Here is a 19,727-nt window from a genome sequence, read left to right as displayed (position 1 = left end):
AAAAGGGAAAAGTTAACAGCTATCTCTCTCCCTCCCTCCCTCCCTCTCTCTCTCCCTCTCTCTCTCTCTCTCTCACACACACACACACACACACACACACACACACACACACACACACACTATATTATTTGCCTCCTCTCCTGCCCTTTTAAACATTGTTCCAGAATTTGGTACCTAGATAAGCCTTCTTTGAAGACTGAAGGATTCCAGATTGCAATTTCAGATATGTGCTTGAGGAACCTGAAGACTGTTCCTGGGAAAGTGTGTGTTTAATTGAGCTCCTTCAGTCTTTCCATCATTGTGTTTTGATTTTTGGATCTGGCATCCTCCACTTATTTATTTTCCACACCATCTTTTTTTAAAAAAAATAAACAAACTTTGTTTTGCAGGGCTATAACTCAGTGGTGCAGCTGATAAGGCCCTAGGTTCAATCAATCACCAGTCAGAAAAGCCCATGTTGGGTTTGACGGACCAGTGGTATTACTCACTATAAAGCAGCTGCTTGCATTCATATATATGCTTGGAAAATATTTAATAGGGCCAGTTCTGGAGTTGCTTCTAATACATGTTTGGTTATGTGCATTTTTCAAGCAGAACCTCCCCTTTCTGTTGGCAAATTATCATATTTTAGAATTAACTTTTTTACAGAGCTCTTTTCACGGCTTAGGACCCTCGTACCTACGGGGCTGCCTTTCCCGGTATGCCCCACGGAGGACCTTAAGGTCCATAAATAGCAACACCCTAGTGGTCCCAGGCCCTAAGGAAGTTAGATTAGCCTCAACCAGAGCCAGGGCCTTTTCAACACTGGTTCCAGCTTGGTGGAACGCTCTGTCTCATGAGACCAGGGCCCTGCAGGATCTGATTTCTTTCTGCAGGGCCTGTAAGACAGAGTTGTTCCGCCTGGCCTTTGGCTTGGAGCCAATTTTATTCCCTCCCCCTCTTTCTTTTTCCTTTCTCCTCCTGTGATGAGGCTGCATTTTAATGTTTCAATATTTTAATGTTGTATTTAAATCTTGTTTTTAAGTTGTATTCACTCAACTTGTTTTTATTATTGCTTGTTAGCCGCCCTGAGCCTGGCCTTGGCTGGGGAGGGTGGGATATAAATAAAAATTATTATTATTATTATTATTATTATTATTATTATTATTATTATTATTTTGTCCTTGTCATTAAGACATGCTGTTCTTTCCCAAAGGCAGGTCTCCTTGGCTTTTCTTGCATCTTAACATAAAGAAAATATAGGGTCTTGTGGCACAGCCTCCCACCATGCTGGTGCAAATATTTGGGGCAATCACCTTACCAAAACAGCACAGTCAAAGAGGGCCGGTACCAAGCACTTGAATCAACTGTTCATCTGAACAGTCTACTTGCACATAATTTCTGTGATTCTGACAACTCTCACCCACCTGAGGAGGTTTCTAGCAAACAGGAGGCACCAGGCCTAAAATGGGAAAGCACAAGCCTCGGGAAGTACTTAAAACAGACCTGCAAATAGGCACTTACCTGTGCCAAGTATTAATTTCTCCTTAGGCAACCAAATGTTAATCCAGAATCTTTTCTTTAAAACATCAATGCAGCTTTTCTACAGCATGAACCTTTTAAAAATACAAGAAATCCATTTCACATATTCTATCCAGTTCTCTTATGATCATTTAGTATTTCACCATGAATCAATCTGTTAATACTTTTACCTTCATACTTGCAGAAGCTGCCATTGAATTATTTTCCACAGCTGAGATACTTCCCCCATAATCACGAAAAGCAGCTTTCTGGTTTTAACTCCTCTTCTTGGAATTTGGAAGGTTGAAGGAGCTATAGGAGGAAGCAGACTGAAAAATGCTGGAGGGAGAAGTTTATTCCCAGGCTCCCTGTTCCAAGACATGTTGTGGTTACTCTGGTTTGGCCCCATTAATTGAAAGTGGCTTCCGGATCTGAGCTTAGCAAGCATTGCCAAATTAAGAAGGCATGGAGAACAGAGAAGACCACCTTCCACCGCAAAGCCCAGCTGCGAACAGTCCTTTGGAGTAGAATGTGAATTGCCGCCCAAACCTAAGCATGTTTGCATGGAAGTAAGTCTTACTGAGTTCAGTGGAGCTCATTTCTGAGTAAACATGATTAGAATTTCAGTGTTATCTCTATGCATGTTTATTCTGAAATAAGCCCCGCTGTGTTGAACAGGGCTTATTCCACTGTAAACCAAAGGCCTGGGACAAGCCTAGTTGAGCACAGCTGGACCTGTCTTTCAAGTCAGCATGTTTAGGATTGATGTCAGTTTGGGTAAAAAGGGGTGTGTGCTTTACATTCAGGCTGTAATGGAAAGTAGGGGGAGAATTTCTTATTTGAAGTTCCCTCAAAGCAGAGGTGCCTAGACGTCTCTTTCCTCACCAGTCCCAGAGCAACTGTTCTTTTGCCAACAACTTGTAAGGGTATGAAATTAAAGGATTTGTTTTAATTTGTAAGGGGCTGTATTTAATTTTAAAAACCTATATGAGCAGGCAGACAGGCTGTTTGAAATTGTGGGTTGGTAATTGTCGTGGGCTTGCTTGCAAGGCTGGACCAGAAATAATTGCTGTGCAATCTTCTTGGGAAGCCAGATGGATGTAGCAGCCAGCCGTTCCACCTGAGGCTGCGGAAGAAAACACAGCTGATCCTGGGATCTGTAGCTTGTTAAGGGTGCTTACGTCACAGAGCTACAGTTCCCGGCACCCTTTACAAGCTATATTTCTTAGGATTCTCCCTGAATGTTAAAATGGTGTAGCAACACTTGAATGGTATGGTGTACATGTGACCAAAGTCACATTGGGAGCTGCCTTAGCTGAAAAGTAACTTGCAAATGCATAGAATGCATTATTGTGGCTAGACCCCAAAACCTTGTGACTGTTTTGACAGTGAAGGCACAGCAGAGGAAATGCTCCGGGAGGTCAAATTGTCTCTGTGAGCTTCAGGTATAAGTGGAAAGGCAGCCGAAACAAAGAAGTAAGCAAAAGAAAACAGAACAGTGAAAGTTGAGGAAATTAAGAAAATGTTGAGCAGTAGAGAGAAGAAAGGGGGGGGGGTCACTGTCATATGGTGAGCTAAGGCCAGGAAAGCTTGGTTCACAGAATGGGAAGCACCTATGATCGGAAGGGTCCCTAACTCCCTAGAGATTTAGGGACCCACAACATGGGCCATGAAGTTAGTAAGGGAATGTGCTTCAGTCCTGATAGGATAATTTCGGCACCCCTTGTAAATGCCTTTGAGGAGGAAAAGTGGCAGCTCAAACAAAAGGAGTCTGATCCGTCTGACAGCTTCTGTCCTCAAAGTTCCCTGCCTGAGAAGAAAAGTAAAATAACAGTTCAGAGTCATCCAGTGGTGAAACCACAGTTCCAAGCCAGAACATTTCTTCTTTAAATCCTTTCTTGCTTGTTCAGTAACTAAATCAGGCAGCTCCATTTATCCTGCCAGGCTGTTTTGTCCATGCATGCCCACCTGCCCTGCACCTGATGTCAGGTGAGGGGCAGGTAAAGGTGGGGCTTGGTTGAAAGGGGCTTTGCAGGCACAATCGGCTGGCTGAAGCGCTGTGCTCAGCAAACCCAAAACCTCTGGGGCAGTGCTTCCCAAGCACCCAACAGTCAGCTGATTGTCAGGCTCTTGGGAAGCACAGCGCAAGGGGCTATGCAGGCTTCCTTAGGAAAGAAAAAAAGTTCTGTGTTTTAAATGGTGCACTCCTCTCTCAGAAGGAAGCAGGTTGTATTCAGAGCGCTTCCCCAAGCACTTTGAATACAAGCTGCTGCTTTCTCTGCAGAGGGACAAATGCTCCAGTTTTGGAAACATCTTCAGCTGATGGCCCATTAAAAGGGAGCCTCTGAAGGCACACTAAATCCATATCTTCAAATGTGGTTGCTTTAGCAGACAAATCAGCAACTGAAGCAATCTCCTTTGAACTTTGCCTCTTGTCAGTCACCTGACGTCATGACACCCTGTGAACAACAAGCTCCTCCCACCCGTCAGTTGGTCTGCAGTGGGTGAGGGAGATAAGAATCCAGCTGCCCATTCCTAGTGTAGTTGGTCCTGAGCTAAATGGACCAATGATCTGACTCAGTGTAAGGCAGCTTCTTAGGTTCTTGTGCTCCACCTTGGTTAGGGGAATACATCTACTAATGGTCCACTCCTTAACTGGTGTTTGCATGGCCCGTCAAGTAGCTTAAGAGGAGAACAAAAGTTGGGAAGCAGGCACACGGAATCGTGGACCGTCAAAAAGCATGAAAGACTCCATGTAGCACTGAGCAGTGAAGAGGTCCTGTGGTGGTCTCCTGGTCTCCAGCGTGCAAATACTCTTTTGAAGCTTTAGGATTTCATGTAGTAGTAGATCGCTTCCTCAGTTTTGCCACATCTATCCCCACACCACAACACCTGCCCCAAAACTTCGGAGTAATATGGGGCCATTGGATATCCGCGAGGCTATAAAGTACCCCACAGAAGAGCACAAAATGGGTGGCTGTGTAACATAGGGCAGCTCTCCTGTGATTCTAGCAAAACCAGTAAGTAAGGCTCTGCCTGCTCCAGTTCCTTGTAAGTGTAAAGGTAGAATGTTGTGTATCAAGAAGTAATTGCTCATGCAATCACTTTATATAGCCCGGGTTAATAGTAATAGTAGTAGTAGTAGTAATAGTAATAAAACAACACTTCTATTATTTATATGCTGCCCATCTGACTGGGTTGCCCCAGCCACTCTGGGTGGTTTCCAACAATTATAAAACCACAGTAAAACATCAAACAATCAAAACTTGCCTTCACGTCTTTATTTGTCTCCAGTGTAAGGATGCCACAGTATAAGCCTTTTATCAGTTTTGGCCGTCAATCATTTTGCCTTCATGAATCTTAAAAGGGGGGGGGGCTCTATTTTTGTGATTCCAAAGCATCCTTGCATCACACATCTGGAAAAACCAGTTAATTCTGCAGTCTGAACCTACTCCACCTCCATGCCTCACCTAGCAAAGGGTGTATGGAGAGTAGGAGTGGCAAATGAGGTGAGGCTTGCTTATCTCTACAGTCACCCCTTGTCATTATAAATCAATTGCAACCACCTCTGTGCTGCTTGCATTCCAACTAGGCAATGGAAGCAACTCATCTTCTCTCTCACCCTGCTCTACAAAGCTGCCAGGGCTCTCAAAAGCTTCTCCGTGGCTGCAGCAGAGGCAGTTTAGGCAGAGGTCTGGCTAGCTAGAGCTAACCCTCTTGTTACTTAGTCACATCAAAAGTTCAGTATAACCAAGTTGCAGGATTTGAGCGCAAGAGCACTCTTCCCCTCCTGTTAATTAATTAAACAGGCACACACACATGTATAGTGGGTTGCCTAAGGCTTCCTAGAAACACTTGGCTGGAACTCTGTAAAGGGGCCACTCATGTATAAGCCCCATTAAAACTGTGTGTGAATAACATGGCAGGATTACACCTTAAGTGTCCAAGCAGGGATTTCAAACACATACTAATTTAACATCATAGCTGTTCTGCCATGCCAACTGTTCCATGTGGGAAAGGCCCTTATAATTGCTCTTTGTTTTGTAAGGCACTGGCAAATAAGGGAGGACAAAGATGCTGTTAGGTGCCTTCGCGAATCACTGCCAAAGTTCAGGCGGTTATTTGGCCACAAAGCAGGCTTTGGCAAGGAACATGGAAATACAGTGTGTTACACTACCACTGCTGGACTTACAAAGGCCAGTGTCTATGGCAGCTTTCCGCTCTGATAAGGTCCTTAAGCCTTTCTTCAGCAGAACGGCTGCATGCTCAAAATGTTTGGGTTTGCACCAAGAGTCTGGAATCATTGTCCTCTTTTTGTTTCTTTTAGCTTGGGAACATCCCGAGATCTCCAAAGTGGAATTAAAATACACAGAGGAGTTCATTTGTTTCAACAAGTGGCCTAAAAGTGGCTTTCTCCCTTCTATGGCCAGTTTGGCTGACATTTAATCCATGCAAGGCTGGGAGCTTGGTTTCTGCATTGGAAACTAGTAAATGTCATTCGCACAGATTTACACATTCAGTAGACTGAGGCAGCTTTCATCTGCAAAGTGTCAAAGTTCAATGGATGCCAAGTCTGGGGGGAGGGGGACGAGGAATGGTTTCTGCTGTCTTCATACATTTTGCCTCCATCAACTGGATCTGTTTTCTCCTTTGCTCACAGGGAAAGGGTGCGTGTGTTTATGTGTTGCTATATACAGTTGTGCATTTTGGTCCTGTTTGTGGGTTGCTACTTGCAGTTAACCTGGGAGTGTTTATACAGTGCAGTCCCTATGCATATTAATTCTGAAGGAAATCCCACTCTGTTGCATAGTGCATGCTCTCAGGTATTTAGGACTTTCAGTGTTATGTTCTGTGGTTAGCTCTGGAGATTGCAAAGAACATAAGTATCGCAGAAAACAGGAGTCCTGTGTCAGGCTCTTTCCATTGGTAGGGTCTAGTTCAACTTGCTCTGTACCCTGATGCTATTTCAATCATTTCACCAGCAGCAGCCAATTAAAAGCACATTGAAATGATGGAAGGGCTCAGGGTAGGTTAAGCTAGTTGTGGGAGTGAGGGAGGGTAGAAAAGCTCAATGCAGACCTGCAGTTTTTGTTACAATAGCCTGTTACTCTTTGTAATGTGAAGGTAAGTGAAATCCCTGCAATGAAATAGAGAAAGAAAATAATATAGACAAAGCCCAGAGGAAATCTTTTCAGCAGAGGGAAACCTTCTGCTACGCACACACTGGATTGTAAAGGTTCTATGAAAGTACAATTACTGCCCAATTAAAGAAAACTTAATCAATTGATTCAACAAATTGAATAATGTAGAAATTTGCTCAGGCAATTTGTTTTAAAGATTTAAACTTTTTTATCACCTTGTTTTATAGGGGGATACATGCTTGGTTTTGGAGGCACCATCTTAGGCTATATTCCCTTCTCTGTGAAAGTGAAGGGAGAGTACCTCTTCCAATGTGGACCTAGCCAATTTTAGGGGAGTAGACTCAGGTTTCGCTATCTGAACACAATGTGTTATCAGGAAATCATTTGTTAGGTAAGCGTTCGCCGAATGAGTCAATGATTTCCATTAATTTCTGTGGTAAAAATTCTACTGTGTACCCGGCTATGGAATTTTGACCCCAAAGTGATGAAGAAACTCAAGAAAACCTTCTGAAACCTTGCAGAAGGGAAACAAGGAATGTCCAGTGTCTCACTCCCTCTCTCCCCAATGATTTCTGGTGAAACAGCTGCACACACCGGCAAAACACAAAAAAGTGAGACTTGTTTAAGGTTGCTTATTTGTTTACAGGCAGGTCTGGCTATTTGGATATCTGAATCTGCAGTGTGTATAGTGAGGTTTGGGTACTAATTGCTCTTGTTTGGATAAGTGAATTTTCATATAATGAACATTTGGATAGTGGGGCCTGTGTGTACATTAAAATGTGTTGGGGAAGTCTTTTCAGTTGATTTAAAACTGGGGCAGGGAACTTGTAGTCCCCCAGATGTTGCTGACCTATAATTTTCTAGCATCCCTGACTGTTCACCATGCTAGCTCAGTTTGATGTGAGTTAGACACCAACAATATCTGGAAGGCCACGTGTTCTCCGCACTGAGTCAAAAGGTTTTTTGAACTAACTGATTAATTAATTAAAGGTTACAATCCTAATTAAAAGAACAGAGCTCTGGTCAACACATTCTCTTACTGGAGGTGAAAGAGGGGAGCAGACCGGTTCCACACACCATAGTGGATTTCTGGCAAAACAATTGGCTACAGCCTCTGCTTCTTCCATATTTTCTTTCCCTTGTGGGCTGGCAGTTGGAAGTGTGTGGATAATTAGTACTCGGGGGGGGGGGGCTGGATGTGGCCAGTTGTTGACACCTCAAGAATGCCGTCAAACAGAGGTGGTCAAAATGCTGTGAACTAATCTCATGGAAAGTTGTATCTGGATGAAAATGGAACATGGTAAGGGACACATTACAGTTCTGCCGACACAGAATTTGTGAGGTGATTCTCTCTTGAATTAAAACTGTTGAACAGTTAATAAGGACTGTAGAACAACTATGCCCAAATTGCTATTGCAGATTTTAAGATGCCTTTCTACCCTAATGGGGGAACCAGTTACTATTTATTTCAATGGGAGAATAAGCCAAGGAGGAGGGGAGGAAATTCTTAAAGCAGACTCCTGCAGTTTATTTTTTTCTCTTATTAGCTGTTCATCTCCACAATAGCCTACGAAAAGAGTTCTCCAAAGCCTAATTATAATAAATTTGTGGATGACTCATGCTGACCACATTCGCAATTCCTCTTCTCCCCACAGAAATCTTGGATAGTCCCACAGCACATTATTATTTTCCCTGATAATTTTCTCAGAACTGCAAGCTTCCTTGGCGCACGTTAAGGCACACATTTTGATTTAATATTTCTGTAGAACCCCATCTGATTTAGAAGTTTGAGGCAGCTAGCAGTAAAAGCAGGACGAAGAAACCAAAACCCATCAAATATCCAACACGCCAAACAGGACTACATGTGAGGGGAAATAGGGTACTAGCAGAAACGGCATTCCCATGTTTAGCAATTTCTCCACAATCTAGTATGTGGTAGCACACGCCATTTGTAATTATGCCATGGTGCTGTTAACAGATTGTAGGCCTCAAGGCAGGGCCCCCCAGTTACTCTTAGCACTTTTGAAGTAGTTGATTCTTATGTACCTTCCCACAGACATGCTCACATCATTCCTGTCCCCTCCAACAATTCCCTCCTCCTAAGCTACTTTTCCATTGTAGGGGAATTTTTCGGCACTTTCCCACCCAGATCTGTAGCCAAGCTGGGGCAAATGGGTACCCAGCCACCCGTGAGCTGTGCTTTACCTCTGCTGTCTCCTCCACCCCATTTTTTTTGGGGGGGGGTTGTCTTTTTAATTTGTGACAGCCTCCATCTAAAGCAGTGTTTCCCAAACTTGGGTTCTCCAGCTGTTTTGGTACTACAACTCCCATCATCTCTAGCTAGAAAGACCAGTGGTCAGGGATGATGGGAATTGTAGTCCCGAAACAGCTGGAGGCCCAAGTTTGGAAAAACCCTGATCCAAAGCATGACAGCTTGTTTTAAAAACAGGAGCAATTTAAAAACCGGGCCCTCTGAAAAAAAAATTAGTGAACAAGGCAGGGTACATGTATAACAGAACCTCATCTGGAAGAGCCCCTCCCCCAAAGTCAGCCCAGCAGCCATGAAGGGGGGGAAAATCAAATTAATTTCCACAGTTGGATTCCAATCACCTAGCCCTAGAAAGGACGGTAGAGACAAAAAGATTGGGTGCCCCCTGAGCATTTCAGCGCCAGATTGGTTTGCCCCTTTGTTACTGAAAGGATCATCACAAGGATAGGAGTGGAATTGGGATTGTTAGCTGAGTGAAGTAAAAGAAGGGTAGTAACAAAGGAAGGAATGGTCCAGTGACACCCGTGCCCTGGGAATTTATTTGAGAATTTCCACATCCCTGTGTGCAATATGCATTCTCTCAGGCTGCACCCACACCATATTTTTACAGCGCTGTTGAATCCCTTTAACAATAATGACTCCCCCCCCCAAAGAATCCTGGGAATTCTATAGTTAGTTAAAGGTGGGGAGAGTTTTTAGGAGACCCCTATTCCCCTCACATAACTACAATTCCCAAGTTCCGTGGGAGGAGAGATGGATTGTTAAACTACTCTGGAAATTGTGAGAATCGGGGTCTCCCAACAACTCTTGGCCCCCTTAACAAACTACAGTTTCCCAGGATTTGGGGGGGGGGGGACCACAACAGTTAAAAACGGTTTAGTAGTGCATTAATTGTATGGTGCAGATGTGGACTCACTCTCAAAGGCCATAAGTGGGGAAGTTACACTTTTGGGTCAAGATTCGGTCCTCAGTATCTGTAGAAAAGTTTTGTGTTCATTTGTTCAATTTGTATCCTGCCCCTTTCTCTCTGAAGGGTACCCAGGGCAGTCAGCAGCACAAAACCCGAAATAAAACAACATCCAGTATGCAATAATTAAAATGCCCTAAAACTCCTAAACGCACCTATCCGCTGCCGAAAGCCTGGACAAATAGCAAAACATAACCATTTCCAGAAGGGTAGCTGTGTTAGCCTGTTGCAGCAAAAACAACATCAGCTGCATCTGATGAAGCAGGACTCTGGTTCATGAAAACTAAGCCATAATAAATGTGTTAGCCTTTAAGGTGCCACAAGGCATTTTGTTGTTATATAAAAATGGATGTCAGATGGCTGGGATCAGAAAGTCCTCTTCCCAGAGAACTGCTGCGAATTGATATCTAAGCCCTGTTTTGACTCACTGGAAGCCATCTTCATTTATTCGTCACCATAGATTGCAGTTTACAGAATAATACAAGCAAATAATAGATTCTCTGCACCTTAAAACCCCAAATTTTGACAGTGGAGAAGGCAATGGTTTTGTTTTTTTCCAATAATCATTTTTTATTTTGTCTTGAACTAAAATTGCATTAGCCTTTCACTTTTGTTTTTTATTGTCCTGTATGACTCATGGGATTTATCCTTGCACTCTCCATTAATAGTGGGGTTTTGAAGTTTAATATTCTGTCTGGCATTTTTTCTTTTTAGGTTTTGTGCAATGGCCCAGGAACTTGCGTTCCCATATGCGCATCTGCCCTCCTGCTCAGGATGCTGGGGATAAAAAGCGTAACCATTGTATACGTCGAGAGCATCTGCCGCGTGGAAAACCTGTCTCTGTCCGGGAAGATCCTTTACCACTTTTCAGATTATTTCATCGTCCAGTGGCCTGCGCTCAAAGAAAAGTATCCCAAGTCTCTCTATCTTGGGCGAATCGTGTGACAAGAAAGGACAAGCTCAATGTGTTTTAGTACCAACGCTGATGTTTTTCCCCAACCGGTCCTTCATAAGTTTACACAAGTCGAGCAAGACTCATCAGTGTATTTCTAAAAACCAAAGTGGACCGTATGTGCGTACCGCCCAGTATCACATAGCTGGACGCCACAAGATTATGCTTCTCTTTCCAGTTGCTGTCAGGAACTCAACTCTACCTCTATTGCGTCACTTTGGCTTCCAGGACTGCCGTCCTTCATCCTCATCTCTTAAAAAAGTCCCTTTCTCATGAGTCAGGGAATAAGGTAAATGGAGTAATATGGCAGGGGGGGGAAGAATATTAGTTTGTGATGAAATTGCACAGCGGAGTGGAATATTTATGCGGTGTCCATCAAGGTGCATGGCACTGTAAAAAACAGTAGGGGGGGAAAGTCTGCCCCCTCCCCAGCTTACATTGGATATAAGTATTTATTTCAATTTTCTTTGTTTTGGTTTTCCTTTTTTACTTTATGTTTTGTATGCACACACATACACACACACACACTTCATATACGTATAAAACACAAAACTGACGTTTGATGTTGGCTTATCCCTAAGGTACCACCTAGGAATCATGGACGTAGGGCTGGTCCCCCGCAATCATCTCATTCCCGATCACAAAATAATGTTTTATTCACCTACTGTGACAAGTTTTTCCCCAGTCACTAAAGGCGAGAATGTTGGCTGGTGCTCTAGTCTATTGCAATGAGATCCCGTTGAGATTTTATATGGAGAATTCCAACTGATAAGATACTGGCCTTGGCCAGATGTTGACATTCCACATTTCCTTCTGCCCTCTTTTCCATGTTGAACAAGTCAGAACTGGAATGGGCTGTATTTGTTTGCACGCAGTTTCTCCCTGACCTGTTCACTCTACCTGTTACCCGCCTTCTGGTGTAAGACTATGTGGTGTGTTGGGATCCTGAGGTCTCTCCTTAAAGGCCATTCGGGGCAGTGGCTTTAGAGCCATAGCTGCACTGAGCGGTTGCTTAAACATACCCCTTAAATTATAAGAAACAGAATCTTGTTCTGGTACCACATCCCTTGTTTCCTGTATGCAAGCAGCAAAATCCCTAGTGAATATTTTGAGCATAAAGGAAACGGTCGTATTAACTTGGCCTGAGGACAGTTTTCGTTCTGCAGCCTTTCCAAAAAAGAAACCCCATAGCATTAAATCCAGTATCATTTTTCCTTTTGGCCTCTCAAAAGTTGGCCCTGTGTTCTAAAGTAAGCTTTCTAAAGCATTGTGTTTAATTGTTAAGATAAATAAAGAGGTAGCGGATGTCACAAGCAGATGAACCGCGTGTGCACAAGGGAGACAGATTTTTTCCAAGCCGAGCGTTAAATCTTTTAACAGTGTTGAATTACAGGGAGGAAACTGTCATTAGGAAGCAGTGAGACTCTTTAGCCCACTTTGCAGCCCCATGTGTGGATAACGAGCGTTAATGATGCCAAAAAAAGGTAAAATGTCACTTTCTCAGTGAACTTAAGTATATGTAGGTTTTGTATGTTTGAAAGTTCAAGACATGTTTAGTTAGCGCGTGAAGCCATTCCCTCCCTTAAATGGGATATGGCATTTAATATCAAACACTGTGAGAAAATAGATATTGTGGAAGACTGGATTTTGCTAAGTCTGTTGCAGCCTTTTTCACCCATCTGGCAAATCATAACTATATATGTTGTTCTGTATATAGAGCAATGTAAACACATCTGTCATCTGCATATACTGAGTCACATCGATGAACAAATTTTGGCTGGAGAAACATATACATTGAAGAGAGTAACAGAAAAGTGGGAGAGGTCCACACGATGCACAAACGAAACACGAGGAAGCCAAACAATAATCCTATACATCACTGCAAGAGAGTGATAGTTTTTACTTTCTATAGTAACTGTGACTTTTGATCATTTTTTCTAGAGGGATGTTAAAATATGGAGAGGGATAGCTTTGATACGAAGAAGCGAAGGTGCCTGTGGTTTGCAAACTGTTCAGATGAGCAGGGTTTTTAAAAAAACAAATAAATGCCTGCTTCTCTATAAGTATTCATCTTGATGCTGCCATGTTGATACATGGGTTGATAAGAGAAATAACCTTTATCAGAAGCTGCTCCTCAGTTTGGTCAAAAGGTATGCTTCAATTAATATCCCATGAAGCCTGGTTCACATTTTGGGAACACTCTGTTTTCATTTCGGTAGAGGAACTGGCATCTACATGAAGCTACTGGAAGACATCATCTGGTGATTTGGAGCATGGCGCCACCAACATGCAGGTCCACCCAGCTCCGTATCTCCATCGGAAAGGCTGTGCAGGTGATGGACCTGTGTCTGGAGTCTGGTGGACTAGATGAGGACCAGTAAATGGATGTTAAATCCTGAGAAGATTGAGATGCTGTGGGTCAGCCGTTCCCAAGTTCAGGAGTTAGGAAGATGGCCTGCCCTGGGCAGGGTAAAACTCCCACTGAAAGAGTAGCTATGTAATTCTCATCAATTCCAAGGTGTCACTAGTGACTACAGTGATAAGGAGCGCTGATGCCCAGCTCTGGATGTTTCACCAGCTACCACTGTTCCTGGACCAAGATAGTCTAACCTTGAATATCTATGTTCTAATAACCTGTATAGGCTACTACAGGTATTCTTGAAAATAGTCCAGAAGCTGCAGCTGATACAAAATCCCACTGAAAGAGCAGTGAGAAGGAATCTTATCGCCTGATCTTCACTGCATTGGCTGCCAGTGAACTACCACACACAGTTCAAAGTGCTAGTAATTGAAGGAGCGCCTTCCTCAGTACAGTGGTACCTCAGGTTACAGACGCTTCAGGTTACAGACTCCGCTAACCCAGAAATAGTACCTCGGGTTAAGAACTTTACTTCAGGATGAGAACAGAAATTGCGCGGCGGCAGCAGCAGCGGGAGGCCCCATTAGCTAAAGTGATACCTCAGGTTAAGAACAGTTTCAGGTTAAGAATGGACCTCCAGAACGACTTAAGTTCTTAACCCAAGGTACCACTGTACTTTCTAATCTGGACTTTATGTTCAGTGGGAGAGGCCCTGCTCATGGTTCCATCAGTGTTGGCAGCAAGGAAGATGGTCACACAAGACAGCATTCTCAGGGGCAGCACCTTGCCTATGGAACAAGCTGGTTTTCTCCTGCTCTGGAGGGTAGGACTCGAACCAATGGCTTCAAGTTACAAGAAAGGAGATTCTCAGTAAACATCAGGAAGAACTTTCTGACAGTGGAGCAGTCTCCCTTGGAAGGTTGTGGACTCTCCTTCCTTGGAGGTTTTTAAGCAGAGGTTGGGTGGCCATCAGTCATGGATGCTTTAGCTGAGATTGCTGCATTGCAGGGGGTTGGACTAGATGACTCTCAGGATCCCTCCCAACTCTACAATTCTATGATTCTATGAACCTCCTCCTGGGTGAAATCAGGATGTCCTCCACTCTAGGCAGAATTTGAAAGCTCACCTATTTGTCGAGAGCCAGTGTGGGGTAGTGGTTAAGAGTTAAGAGCGGTAGTCTCGTAATCTGGGGAACTGGGTTCGCGTCTCCGCTCCCCCACATGCAGCTGCTGGGTGACCTTCGGCCAGTCACACTTCTCTGAAGTCTCTCAGCCCCACTCACCTCACAGAGTGTTTGTTGTGGGGGAGGAAGGGAAAGGAGAATGTTAGCCGCTTTGAGACTCCTTAAAGGGAGTGAAAGGCGGGATATCAAATCCAAACTCTTCTTCTTCTTCTTCTTCTAGGCCTTGGAGGTTTAACTGGTGTTATGGGGCTCTCGGCTGCTGCTGTTTTTATTTATGAGAACCTGTTAGTTCATTTAATGGTTTTGTGAAGAATGCGTTGTTTTATGCTGTTGGCCACTCTGTGCTCCATTGTAGGATGAAAGGCAGGATATAAAAATGTGAAATATATTTTTAAAAAGAAATTAACAAATATTCCCATCCAGTGTGAACACATAGACCTCAGCTTTCCTTACTGTGGAAAACAGTGTTTGGTTTCTAGTGCATTTTTATCCTTTGGCTTAGGTGTGAAATAAATCAAGTACCCAAAAGTAACCTTGTGTTTAGCTGCTGCAGAGCCATTAATGTGTTTAATGGCTTCTACATGGAACCTAAAGGGATAAAACACTTTCTTGGGAAGAATTCTGTGCAAAATGTATGCCTCAGCACTTAATATCCTTGGGAATGACCTGACCCTGGCTTCGACTTATGTGTGCTAGCTTTTGGCCTAGTAACTCAAATGGGGGTTATATTATCAGGACTTCCTGCAGCCTTGCAAATTGTTTCGGTAAATAAAGGAAGATGTACTTACTGCCTGTTATGGCTAAAACTCTTTGCGTTCCCTGGGAATATTTATTGCACGGTCCTTATGGATTTTTGTGTCACTCAATTTGTTCTGTAGCCTAAAAGATGCTGCTGCACTGCGTTTGCTTACATGTGGAACAACTCCCATAGCTCAGTGTTAATAGAAAACATAGGTGGTTGTAGGACTCTGGTTGGCTCCCCCACATTTCCAGTTGAAGCAGGGATGGGGATGCTGTGGTCTTCCAGATGTTGTTGGACTCTTAATTCCCATCAGCCCCAACCAGCTAATGATGAGAGTTGTAAGCTGACAACATCTGGAGGGCCAAAGATTCTCTATCCCTGAGTTGAAGGATTTCAGCAAGACAGTGGAGAGACACACTTGCTCTAACAGTGAAGACCTATATACTAAACCAGACCATTTGGTCCATTAATGCTAAATAGGTAAAGGTACCCCTGCCCGTACGGGCCAGTCGTGTCCGACTCTACGGTTGTGCGCCCATCTCACTTAAGAGGCCAGGGGCCAGCGCTGTCCGGAGACACTTCCGGGTCACGTGGCCAGCGTGACATCACTGCTCTGGCAAGCCAGAGCCGCACACAGAAACGCCGTTTACCTTCCCGCTAGTAAGCGGTCCCTATTTATCTACTTGCACCCAGGGGTGCTTTCGAACTGCTAGGTTGGCAGGCGCTGGGACCGAGCAACGGGAGTGCACCCCGCCGCGGGGATTCGAACCGCCGACCTTTCGATCAGCAAGTCCTAGGCACTGAGGCTTTTAACTAAAGCAGATCATCATCATCATATAATTTATATCCTCACCTTTTAAGGGGGAAAATCAGTTAATTGGTTTTCAAGTATACTAACTAACTAACTAGATTTTTAAAAATCCATCGGTTAAGAACAATCTCAGCTGCTAAACAGGATAATAAGCCTTTTAAACATCAGTAAAGGCCTAAGTAAGCAAGCCTAGGTTTTTAACAAGCATTTAAAACATCCAAGCAATGAAGTTTCCTGAATCTCTTGAGGGTGTCCAGAGGGTTGGTGCAAAAACTGAAAAAGCCCATTTCCACAATGTTTCCAGAGGACAATTCATGGGGCCATAGTATAGCCAGCCGGGTCTTCTCCTAAAAATGCGAGAAATGGCTGTGGTGCAGAAGCATTTGTGGGCAAGAAGATAGGAGCTGGGTAGTTAACCCTTCCCTTGCCTGCTGCTTTTCCTCTTCAACTCCACCCTTCTCCAGCCCTCTATTTTTTCTCCATTTGCAGGGGAGGAGGCCAGGTGGAGAGGTTGCAGAGGAGAAGCTGGGACCAATGAAAGCTTTCCCCCTGCAAATGCCACTCCCCTGCTTCCCACCCTGCTTTACACATTGGTGCCTCATTGTCAGCAAACAGTCAGTTGGGAATCCCTATCAGTTTTCAATGCATAACATAGTTGTTGTTGTTGTTTTTCCAAAGTGGGGAGGGACATGACATTAAAAACTCACGTAGGCCATCCTTAGCAACTTTGAGGCAGGGTGGTAGAGAGATAAAGCTGATATAGGTGTCAGATGCCTTAGTTAGGGTAGGGCAGCAACAAAGAACGCTGCAGCATATGTTTTGCAATTTCTTTAATGGTGTTCTGACAGTCTGGGTATATTAAAAGGCAACCCTAGTAGGGCTGCCCAGGGCAAGATGCATGTTTCTGTTGAGTTTTTTAATTTGCAAAGTCAAAGTCTTTACTTTGATCTGTACTGCAGTTTCATAGGCAGGTGTCATCCCTGCTGCCCTGCCTGCAACCTTTTTGCAGGGGTTTTTTGGAAGCCACTCCTGGCTTGTTTAGACTTGTTTAGCTTGTTTTCAAAAGTTGTCTGGTGTCAACACATTAACAGACTCTGGAACAGATGGATCTCGCCTAAAGTTGGGAAAACATCTCATCGCCAGTGGAACAAGGAAGATCCATTAGTGGAACAGGCTGTTTCGTACAGCAACCAAAAGCCAAGGCCAAAGCACATTTTGAAGTCAAATCTGGTGCAAATGCCTCAATCGACCATAACCTTGAGAGAGGAAAGATCTTAACCTAACACTAAATTGTTAACAGTGGACGAGACAGCCCAGTTACTGCCTGCATAACAAAGCACAGGTCGGCTTCAGGCCTTGGCACATTAGAAGAAATATATTGATTTTAAATTTCATTTATTGCTTCTTTCATCACTTGCATTGCATTTCATTGTATTACAATGAGTGCAAATGGAATGCAAATTGTAGTACAATAAAATGCAACGTAAGTGCGGGGGGAGCAATGAAAATGCAATTTTAAAAAATCATACAGTGTCCATCACAGTGCAATTCAATTGCTACAAAAAATTGGGTGCCATAGGTCTACCAAACAGACCAGCTGGGTGTTACAGTGCTTTGTCCTTCTGCCAGGACGTTTGGAATGTTTTTACACAGTAAATGTGCGGCCTTTTCCCACCTAGTTCTCTGTATGGCTCCCACTTTACCTCCCACAACAGGCAACACACCTTGGGAGTACAGATCAAGTCAGAAAATGCCACCTGGCCTGAGTGTGGAGTTTTCTTCTCTGCCATGCTCATCAAAGAGGATATGTCGCGTCAGCAACAACTTGCAAAAGAAAAAAGCATTGCCAGCAGGATCCTCACTCCCATGAACTTGCTGCTCAGTTCTGGTCTTGTTTGCAGCGGCACTCAGGAAGTGATACCGCCAGGAGACCTCACTTGCAGGCACTGAAAGAAGCTTTGATGATGCAGCAGACACAGGTTGCTTATTCTGGGCCTCTTCTTCTTTTCCTTAATGGAAACTTCACATGTGCAAAGATCTCTCGTCTTCCATAATAGCTCCTTCAGAGCCCCATAGAGAAAAGATGCTTCAAAGTAATGGATCATGAAACGTCATCTCAAACCAATTCTTCTGTCTTCAGGATATTCCTGTTGTGTTCGTAGCTAAGTACTAGAGCAGGTTCCAGAAAAAAGTGCCAACAAGATTGGATTCCCCCACCCCAATCCTCTGCTAACTTGAAAAGTTGTTTCAGAGAGTATGGTTTGGTAAAGGCATCTTAATGAAACAAATGCCAGAAGTTTTAGATATTTTGTTTTAGTCTGTTCATTCAGGACTAGCCACAAGTCTTTGCACAATCATTCTTTCTTTTACATTTCTTCTTTATGCAAGATTAATTCTTCTATATCCCCCCTTTGAAGCTTCCAAAAAATATGTTGAAACAAATTAGCTGCTGGATTTAATGAAATAAAAAACTGAAAACATGTCAATGAGGAATATAAATGCAAAGAATATTTGCATCCAAGGACTGAATTTAGTTCTTCACAAATATGACTCTTACTTGCAAGTATCTGAAGAAGTGTGCATGCACACAAAAGCTTATACTCGGAACAAACTTAGTTGGTCTCTAAGGTGCTATTGGACAATTTTTTAATTTTATTACAGTGGTGCCCCGCAAGACGAAAAACTCGCAAGACGAAAAACTCGCTAGACGAAAGGGTTTTCCGTTTTTTGAGTCGTTCCGCAAGACAAATTTCCCTATGGGCTTGCTTCGCAAGACGAAACGTCTTGCGAGTTTGTTTCCTTTTTCTTAAAGCCGCTAAGCCTCTAATAGCCGCTAAGCCGCTAATAGCCGTGCTTCGCAAGATGAAAAAACCGCAAGACGAAGAGACTCGCGGAACGGATTAATTTCATCTTGCGAGGCACCACTGTATTTCAACTGCATCAGACCAACACGGCTACCTACCTGAATTGCAAGTATCTGTCTGTGTAACACGCCAAGACTCTTCACATTATGAAAACAATGTACACAATTATGAGTTTACATATCTGACAATGCCTGAAATTTCTGTTAAAACTAACAATTTACACTGGCTAAAACCTGATTTCAGAAGGTGTTTTTTAAAAAGTATTGAAATGGTAATCTGAAGGTTATTAGGTGAAGAAATAGCTTATTCCCCATCAAATTTGACCAAAGCAAAGAATTACAGAAAGTGAGTCAAGCAAAACTATTTTCATCAACAGGTGAAAGCAGAATCAAAGGTGCTGCCTGACCCCTATAAAAACCTATAGGTTAGACTGGTTCATTGATCATAACCATGAGAAAGATCTGCCGTTCTTAAATGCAGACCATCTCGGTCAGCACAGAAGAAGCTGGCCTGACAAGTTTAAGGCAGCGAATATAGAATTTTCACATTTTACTCTCCGATAACCCCATGGGGTAGGTTAGGCTGAGAAATAGTGACTGCCCCAAAATAACCCAGTGATCTTAAAGTAAGAATTTGAACCCAGGTCTCTTTATCTAACCTCTGCATGCCAGCTGCTGCATCTACATGGCATAAAATGGAGTCTTAAATGATGGGCGTGTGATAAACAAGCACCTGGAGTCTTTCTGTACAGACAGCGGGACTGCAAGTGAAGCAAAACTAGGTTGAGCTAGGGCAGGAAAAGCTTGAGAATTGTAGCATATTGGACCCACTTGCCTCTCACACTGCCTTTGACACATTCTGAGTGAACTCCCACCCCTCCCTGCTCTGCTCTAAATGTCCTAATAAAATTGTGAAGGGAGTGCATGCCTTTTAGGTGAT

The 19,727-nt window shown here is 43.5% G+C and overlaps 1 protein-coding gene across 4 annotated transcripts in view; it reads left to right on the top strand.

Annotated features, from left to right (window-relative positions):
* Window positions 1-15,159, top strand: part of ALG14 (ALG14 UDP-N-acetylglucosaminyltransferase subunit) — a 49,893-nt gene extending 34,734 nt beyond the window's left edge. For 3 of the 4 annotated variants that reach the window (XM_077928460.1, XM_028732742.2, XM_028732741.2), the window contains one exon: window positions 10,592-15,159. In XM_077928460.1, coding sequence (XP_077784586.1) covers window positions 10,592-10,822 — 231 coding nt within the window. In that variant the 3' untranslated portion in view covers window positions 10,823-15,159. The remainder of the gene's footprint in view (window positions 1-10,591) is intronic. The other variant, XR_003707143.2, reaches the window with a different exon arrangement.
* Window positions 15,160-19,727: the final 4,568 nt, after the last annotated feature.

Source organism: Podarcis muralis, chromosome 5 (assembly GCF_964188315.1).
Source record: "Podarcis muralis chromosome 5, rPodMur119.hap1.1, whole genome shotgun sequence".
Classification (NCBI taxonomy): domain Eukaryota; kingdom Metazoa; phylum Chordata; class Lepidosauria; order Squamata; family Lacertidae; genus Podarcis; species Podarcis muralis.
This window is presented reverse-complemented; position numbering and strand designations above follow the sequence as displayed.